General features: G+C 39.3%; 1 protein-coding gene across 1 annotated transcript; it reads left to right on the forward strand.

The window, feature by feature from the left end:
* The first annotated feature begins 246 nt into the window (after positions 1-246).
* Positions 247-2,369, forward strand: LOC122722466. Its single transcript, XM_043953170.1, has 5 exons — positions 247-336; positions 444-734; positions 804-878; positions 1,058-1,246; positions 2,244-2,369. The coding sequence occupies exons 1-5, from the start codon at positions 247-249 to the stop codon at positions 2,367-2,369; spliced, it is 771 nt and encodes a 256-aa protein (XP_043809105.1).
* Positions 2,370-9,147: the final 6,778 nt, after the last annotated feature.

Raw genomic sequence — 9,147 nt, forward strand, 5'->3', positions numbered from 1 at the left:
TGGTTGAAGCTGGTGCTTATTGGAGAATTGGGAATGGCAGATCAGTTTCTATTTGGTCTCACCCTTGGTTGAAAGAGGCACCCGACTCATTGGCTTCTACACCCCCTTCTCCGAACTGTACTCTTTCTGTTGTAGCAGATCTTATGATCGGCCATAGATAGAATGAGAGTTTAATAGCTCAGTTGTTCAATGACAGAGATAGGAGTTGTATTTTGAACATCCCTCTAAGTCTTTCTTTGCGCCCTGATGTGTGGTGTTGGAAGTTTGCGTCCAAGGGTCACTATTTTGTCAAGAGTGCTAACAGATTTCTGGTTGTTGGATTTCGACATAGGGAAGGTAGTGAGATATGGAGTCAATTTTGGAAGACGAAGGTGCCTCTTAAAGTGCTTAATTTTTGCTGGCGTACTTTAGTTAATGTTGTTCCTTGCCTCTCTTTGCTTCAGTCCAGGAGAGTTCCGGTTGATTCGATGTGTCCGTTATGTCATGAGGCTCCTGAGACTATCTTGCATATTCTTGTTCAATGTCCTTTAGCCCGCAGTTGCTGGTTGAGTTCGCCTTTGGGTTGGCCTGCATTCTCCGCTGCCTCTCTTAGGGAGTGGTTTTCTTTAGCCTTCCTTACTGCTTTTGCGGAGAATGCTTCCCTTATTCTAATGATATGTTGGGCTTTGTGGCATAACAGAAATAATGTTGTTTGGAAAGCTCAGGGTCAAACTGCGAGTGGTGTGTTCTTCATAGTACTGAATTTTTTGCAGCAATGGAGGGGGGACTATTCTGATTCTACTAGCTGCACCAATGTTGTGTAGGCTTTGACTGTCTGGTCTCCTCCACCGCAGGGTTGGATTAAGGTTAATATTGACGCCTCTTTAACTCACAACGAAGTTCACTAGGTTTTGGTTGTGTAGTCCGAGATGCTAATGGTAGATTTATGGCGGCTAAAGTAGGTTGTTTTTACAGTCAGATGAAGGTTAAGTGTGCTGAGACAATGGCTTTTCGAGAGGCGTTGAGCTGAATTAAAGAGTGCGGATGGGATCGAGTTCTTTTCGAAACGGATGCTCAGGTTCTTATTGTATCCATTAATAATGCTTCGTTAGATGATTTATCACCTTTTGGTCTTTTGGTTCAAGATTGTAAATTGCTTCTATCCAGTTATGAAGAAGCAATATGTGGTTTTATTCACAGGTCTGCAAATGATGTCGCTCATATTCTAGCAACATCGGCTCATTCTGAGTCAGGTCAAGGAGTTTGGGTTCATGTCCCTCCTCCTCATATAGTTTCTTTGATCGCTTTAAGTTAATGATATTTCTCTCATTTTCAAAAAAAAAAAATAATAATAATAATAATTTTAGTATAAATTCTTAAACTTTTAGTTTACTCAGAGAATGTTTTTCAATTTCAAATTTATATTCAAATTATCATTAAATAGCAAATATATTATAATTGATCGTAAAATTTAATAATAAAAGTATTTTAAAGCTAAAATAATTATATTAGTAAATAATTATCAATTAATTAAACATAAAGTTGGTAAAATGAAGAGAGAAAATGGACAAAATAGTTGGTAATATGAATATTTGCAAAGAGCAAATTAAAATGATTTCATATAAAATAAAATTAAACTTGATTGATGTAAATAAAATAAATCTTAATATTAAACAACTACGGATAAGAATTATTTAATTTTTATAAATATTATTATGTTATATATATATATATATATATATATATACATTCTTATTCATATTAAGTAAAAAATATTACTTACATTAATTTTAAAGTTTAAATAATTTAAAATTTTTAATCTTATGTATTCCTAAATTACGTTATTACAATTCAAAAAATTATTAACACAAATGAAATTGTTAAAAAATATTTAAAAAAAAATACATTTGACATTAGTGGTTAAAATTTAGTCTTGAAATTTATTAATTAAAAATGATACACATCTAATTAAATATAAAGTATATATTTTATAATATTATAAAAAATTATAAAAATTATAAAAATTTTTAATAATACGAATATAATTCCTTATAACTATATAAAAATTTTCGCTTCAATAATTAGTCATTTTATCAACTTATAAAATATTAAACATTATTAGATAATGTTTGTATACCAATTTGTAATTACAAAAGTCTTCACTTCATCATTTAGAATTATATTAAATCATATATATAGAGATATGAGAGTTTTCACTTTTATAGATTCTTTTTTGTTTACTTTCCTTTTGCTCCCTACTTCAGCTGAACAATGTTGTAGTAAATGGGACTGGTGTGATACCACAATTGATTATTGTTGTCAAAGCCAATGTAATTCTGCAGTATGTCTTGGTGGACGCATTCTCTGAGGAGGTAGTGGTAGAGATCTGAGCGAGATATCTTCAAAAAATGCTTAGTCAAAAGCCATTTGCATATGGGCTTTAGACTTAGTTGATACAACGTAATCAGTTTCCATTTCTGTAATCCTATTTCTTTACATAATAATATGGATCTTGATTTTCACTATTTCTATCATACATATAATTTATTATGGGTAATTTTCACTCATAGGTGTTTGCCTTTGAATTTCTTCTTTTTTTTTATTTTTTTAATTTATTTTAAAAAAATTATTAAACTTTAATTTTATTTTAAAAAAGTCACAATAATAATATGGTACAATAGATTCAAGTTTAACAAAATAAAAAAAAATAAATATCTTCATTTTCTATTTTTATGTGAAAAAATAAATTAAAAATGAGTTATTAATAAAATTATCTTTTTTTCTTAAATAAATATTTTATTTAATAACTTTGTTATTATTTTATAGTTCATCCTATTTTTTTATGAGTACAACATTGTATTTATTAAAGTTTAATTTATTAGATATAATTAATTATTAAAAATTTTATATTAAAAAGTGCAATATTATGTAGAAAATAAATTTTCTTATATTACCAATGCAAAATTAAAAATAAAAAATTTTATACGATAAGCTTTAATAAATTCAATATTGAAAAATATATATTTTTTAATTATAATTATTTTAATTTCTAATATATTAATTAATGAAAATTGAACCAGATATATAGAAATTTATGTTAAAGTTTCAATGTATTTTTTATAATTAATAAAGATCGATAGCAATTAAAAATTTTAAACATATCAAAATAAAAGTATGAAATACCTTTTATAATATGTAATAAGAGGAGGTTAATGATATCTATTTTAAAAATACTTTATTTAATTAATATTGAAAGCATAATTTTTTCGTCACTCAAGTGATAAATTTTTATTTTAAAAAATAAAAACTATTGATTAATATTGAAATAAAGAATTTTTATATACATGAAACTACTTATACAATTTAAAATTGTAGCTTTCAAAAATTTAACATGATTTATAAAATTAAATTGTTAGCAAAAAGAAATTTCATTAATTAATTTATTTTTATCAAATTTTTAGTTATTTATTTACAAAATTAATTTTGTTCTATATTTATATTTTTATAAGTTTAAAAATAATTTTACTAATCTCTACATAACTACCTTTTAAAGGTCAATAATGTATATGAAGAAGGTTTTGATATAATTTTGCAATGCGGATTAGGAGCTCTTCCCCTTCCAATGGACTGCTAAGCACATGAGGCGAGCTGAGATAGCTTTTGAGCTCCTTGAAAGCTTCTTGGCAGTCCTCGGTCCATTCGAAGTTCGGCACTTTTCTCAACTTCTTAAAGAATGGCAAGCATTTTTCTGCCGACCTCGACATGAACCGGTTGAGCGCTACCACTCTCCCAGTAAGTCTCTGGACATCCCTCACACAGGTAGGCCCTAGCATATTCAGGATAGCTTCCACTTGCTCTGGGTTGGGCTCAATGCCTTTTCCACTCACCATGTACCCTAGGAACTTTCCTCCCCTGATGAAGAAGGCGCATTTCGCTGGGTTCAGTCTCATTCTGTACTGTTCTAACACCCCGAATACCTCTCCCAAATCCGCCTTGTGTTGTTGGAAAGTTGGGCTCTTGACTACCATGTCGTCTACATAAACTTCAACGTTTCTGCCGAACTGATTTTTGAAAATTTTATTCATCAGTCTTTGGTAAGTTGCCCCGGCATTCTTCAATCCGAAGGGCATGGCTTTATAGCAGTAAGTTCCATCTTCTATTATGAACGAAGTCTTCTCTTCGTCCGACCTGTCCATAGGGATTTGATGATAACCAGACATTGCATCCAAAGATGACATATAATCAAATTCGGCCGTGGAATCGACCATTTTATTAATATCAGGGAGGGGGTAACAATCCTTGGGACATGCCTGATTCAGGTCAATGAAGTCTATACACATCCTATATTTGCCATTGGCTTTTTTGACTAATACAGGATTTGCTAACCATTGTGGATACATCACTTCCCTAATAAACCTGGCCTCTTCCAACTTTTTGACCTCCTCCCTCATGGTCTGTTGCTTCTCTCTTCCGACTATTCTCCTCCTCTGCTTTATCGGTCTGGCCTCGAGGAAGACATTCAGCTTGTGTGTCATTACTTCAGGGTCAATTCCGGGCATATCCGAAGGCTTCCAGGCGAAGCTCGATGCGTGACCTCGGATCAGGGCCATGACTTCAGTCTTTTGTTCTTTAGTGAGGCCGGCATTGAGACTCAAGACCTTATCTGTTTCTGCTTCTGATAAAGGAAAAGTCTCCAGCTCTCCGACCGGCTCGGTCCTGGCCTCTTTCTCCTCATCTCTAACCTCTAGCACCTCAGAGTCAAGTTTTTCTCCTGCCGAGCTCAGTTCGGCCACTGTGGCTAAGTACACCGCTCTTGCCTCCTCCTGACTTCCCCTGACTACTCCTACTCTTGCCTCCGTTGGGAATTTCATGGCCAGGTATCTGATGCTTGTGACGGCCTCGAAATCGAACAGTGCAGGTCTTCCCAGTATCGCGTTGTAGCTCAGGGGGAGTTTGACCACAAAGAATGTAACAGCCCGAAAACCGAACTGCTACCGGCACTAGGATCCAGATCGGCTTAAGGCCGCCTAGACCCGTAGTAAGCCTACTGTGACTTCTGTGTACCTGTGAAAAACCCATACATGATCATACATTTTCCTGTAAAACTTAAAACTTTTCTTTCTCCACGGCTTAACCTGTGCTTACTCTATTCTTTTTACCGTAACAACCTGCCAGAGCTCTCATCTTGGCTCGAGGCAGTTCATACTCATAATATGCTAAGCCGGGTTTTTCATTCATAAAACATAAAACATTTACATAAAAGGATCATGTATAACTCAAAGGGATATCAATTCTTATACATCAAGCACCATCTATACACTGTACATAACTCTATCTCATTACAATACATGTCCATACTAACTATTACATAATCTCTTCTTTCCTTTGTACCCTGCTGACACCCTTCTCTGGACTCTGAACCTGCAAAACTGGGGTTAAGGGAGAGGGATGAGCTATACTAGCCCAGTGAGCAGAACAATAAAACAATTCATTAATTATATGCTATTATGTAATGCAACACATCACAAATAAATCATCAAACGGATGAACTTGTCACCAATAGCCCTCTACCACTGCGTGTAATGATATGACCAACTATGCCTGGGGTGATTAGGCCTCCCAGGACTGCTCTTAACGGAATCACAACATACATACCCAACTGTGCTTGGGGCGATTAGGCCTCCCAAGTCTTCTCTTATCTCATCTGCTTAACTATATCATAGTACCAGGAGCGACCTGGACTATCCAGGAGCGACCTGGAATGGCTATCATATGCCATATCTCTATCATAGCATTTTATCTACTATCAAGGGCTAAGGATCATCCAACATTCATCCACATATTCATCAAATTATGCAATGCAACATATTCGTGAATTCTAATGCAACACCCTACTATTACATGGCAATCATGATGCGTGTCACATGCTCATAACATTATTATCTTTAATTTTAAAACATGCATAGTTAGTTCCACTCACCTCTGGCTGACTCTGGACTGACTCTGCAGGTTCTGTAGCAGTGCTTTACTGCTGATCTTCCTGTTTTCTCTGATCTGTTCCTACACAGACGGACTTACATGAAAGACCAAACTAACTCATAAACAACTCTTAAGAACTCCCCAAAGCCCCTCTAAAACCTCCTAAAACAAACACATACAGCATGCAAATGGAGGCTGGACAGGGCACTTTCGGCGGCAGGTTCGGCGGCCGAAACTTCTGTCCAGAGACGAAACTCACCTACTTTCGGCGGCCGAACCTCATCCTTCGGCGGCCGAAAGTCCCTTATTCTCCTTCGGGTGCACATTCGGCGTCCGAAAGTCTCGTCCAGAGACGAAACTCAACCTTCGGCAGCACTTTCGGCGGCCGAACCTTCCCTCCAGAGATGAAAGTCCCAATTTTCGGAGGCAAGCTTAGGCAGCCGAAACCACCTCCTCAGCACCTTCGGCGGCCGAACCCTTCTTCGGCGGCCGAACCTGGTTTCTCCCGAAGGGCAGAAACCTGCTCTGCTTCATGCAAAACTCCTCCAATCCTTCACGCAACATGCACACACAACTCCTCAACAAACATATACACTTGTATATGCACAAAGGGGTCTAAAACTAGCCTATAACCCCAACAAACATAACATATAACACATAAACATACTTAAACACCAAAAACACCCCATATACCCTAATCATGCATAACTATTCCTTACCTCTCCAAAACACACACAATCACTTCCACACACATATAGGGGCTTAGAACTTACTCAAAACCCCAAAAGAGACTCATAAACATGCTTATGGCTCAAGGTCAACTCAATCCTCCTCTTCATGCAACTCATGCAAAACTCTCCTAAACCCATACAAACCCCTTCAAAACCTTCTTTAAACATCAAAACTAGTGAGGATCCATGCTTACCTCTTGAAGAACGAGGGTTTGATGGCGAGAACTTAGAGATGCAAGGAAATCCAATCCAATCTCTCCAAACCTCACAACTTTGCTTCAAAATCTTCAAAACAACATAAAACTCATTTAAAACCTTGAATGATTTGAAGAAAACGTGAAAATCACCCAAGGAGAACCTCAGCCTCACCTTTGGTCGGCAAAAATGGAAAAAATGATCGAAATCACCGACCTTTGACCATTTATAGGTGGCTGGCCAGACCACCTTCGGCGGCCAAACGTGAAGCCGAATGCCATGCAAGTTCGGCGGCCGAAACTCAACTTCGGCGGCCGAACCTGGCAAATCTGCCTTGGTTCTTTTTCTTTCAAAACTCATTTTCTTTTAAACATAAAACATTTAAATCTTCTAAAAACATACTTTAAAACATTAAAACATATCTAATACCCTTCTAGAGAATCCCGACACCCGAGATTCCACCAGACTACAGGAATTCCGATGCCGGACTCTAGCTGGGTATTACAAAGAACACCGCGTAGTGAGTGCGATTTTTTGGCGCTTCGCCTAAAGTGAGAGCCAGCTTTACCTTCCCCTCAACGGGCACTGGTACTCCTCCGATCCCCTTGATTGGTGCCTGATCCCGGACCAACTGCTCCTTGGGGATTCCCATATGCTGGAAAACTTGGTAGGGCAATAGGTTCACCTTACTTCCATCATCCACTAGGATTTTCTTGACCCGGTAGTTGTGAATGACGGCTTCGATGACAAGAGCATCGTCATGAGGCATCTGAGCACCTTGGGCATCCTTCGGAGAGAAAGTGATAGCCCCTGGAGAGTGCTCGATGACCTGCATGATCTCAGCGCTGCTGCTTTCCCCTTCTCGGCTCCTCTTCTTACCCCTACGGCTCATCCGACCTCCTGTTCCCCCAACAATCATGTTGATGGTCCCACTGGATCCATCATTCACTGGTCCAGCTCCCGTTCTCCTCGACACTTGGACTGCCGAGTTGGGCAGAGGCCTCTGTCCCTCCGGTTTCTTTACGAAGTTCCTGAGATGCCCTCTTTTTATCGGCCTCTCGATCTCCGTGATTAGCTGGAAGCAGTTGTTCGTGTGGTGGCCGTGCGTGCGATGGTACTGACAATATTTGTCGGGATCTCGCTGGTTTGCTTCTGTTTTCATAGGCCTAGGCCATTGGAGGAAGTCCTTGTCTTGGACGGCCATGAGCACTTCGGCTCTAGAGACGTTGAGGGGGGTTGGCTTCTTTGGAACCCATAGTGGGAGGGGCTTCTATTCTGAGACCCGAGGAGGGAGAGATCTTTGGTCCCTTCGTTCCTAGGGTTGTCTGTAAGGCTCAAGCCTCTTGCCATGTTTCTTCTCGTGCCGCTCCGGCCTCCTTTCCTCTGGGGCTTTCCCCTTATCTGTCGCTCCCCTGGCGAACCTGCTTGTCACCAAGGTGTCATCCTACCTTATGTATTTTTCAGCTCGCTTCATCAGTTCGGCTAGTTAGGTGGGAGGCTTCCTGCTCAACGAGCCAAAGAACTCGGGCGAGGTCGTCCCTTTCTGCATGGCCTCCACTGCTCTGCCCTCATCGAGCTCAGGGATCTGCAAAGCCTCTGTATTGAAAAGGGCAACGTATTCCCTGAGGGATTCATCCCTTCTCTGTCTGACTGTCTCTAGGTAGCTCGTCTTCCTATCTGCGGGCACCCCAGTAATGAACCGGCTGATGAAGCGAGTGGCCAGATCTCCAAAGCTGCTGATACTCCCGGCCTCAAGGTTATTAAACCACGAGAGTGTCGTCGGGAATACCTTGCACATCAAGGCATTTGACAAGGTCTGTAGCTCCATGAAAGTCTTGTAGTTCAGGACATGCTCCCGTAGGTTTCCCGCTCCGTCATATGCGGCCATAGGCAGCATCATAAATTTTTTGGGGACGGTCTCTTGTTGTACCCACCTAGAGAAGGGTGAAGAGGTAGGCAGAACAGTTTGGTTGGGGTCCTTCGTCCCTAGTTCAGCCAGAAGTTGCTCTCTCATCCTCTGCAGCTTTTGGTCTACGCTCTCTTCTTCTTGCTTGGGCCTTTTCTCCGCGTGACCTTCCTCTTCCCAGGTCTCGCTTCCCATTCTTCCTGTGGTCCCAGCAGAATAACTATCAACTTCATCATTCTCGATTAACTCCCTCACTCTCCTCTCGCGAACCCTTGCTTCTGGCTCTACTTCTCTGCCGGCCCTCTTGCTTCTCTCTCCTATTTCCCGACTGGTTGTCTGAGGAGGATTGAGGGTAGG

The sequence above is a fragment of the Manihot esculenta genome, chromosome 18 (assembly GCF_001659605.2).
Source record: "Manihot esculenta cultivar AM560-2 chromosome 18, M.esculenta_v8, whole genome shotgun sequence".
NCBI classification, from domain to species: Eukaryota; Viridiplantae; Streptophyta; class Magnoliopsida; order Malpighiales; family Euphorbiaceae; genus Manihot; species Manihot esculenta.

Excerpts from the sequence above, each read along its gene's own strand:
- LOC122722466 (XM_043953170.1), top strand. The coding sequence starts at position 247 with ATGTGTGGTGTTGGAAGTTTGCGTCCAAGGGTCACTATTTTGTCAAGA. Across the intron at positions 735-803 it reads CGAGTGGTGTGTTCTTCATA|GCTTTGACTGTCTGGTCTCC; the intron begins GTACTGAATTTT and ends AATGTTGTGTAG. Across the intron at positions 1,247-2,243 it reads AGTCAGGTCAAGGAGTTTGG|CTGAACAATGTTGTAGTAAA; the intron begins GTTCATGTCCCT and ends TCCCTACTTCAG.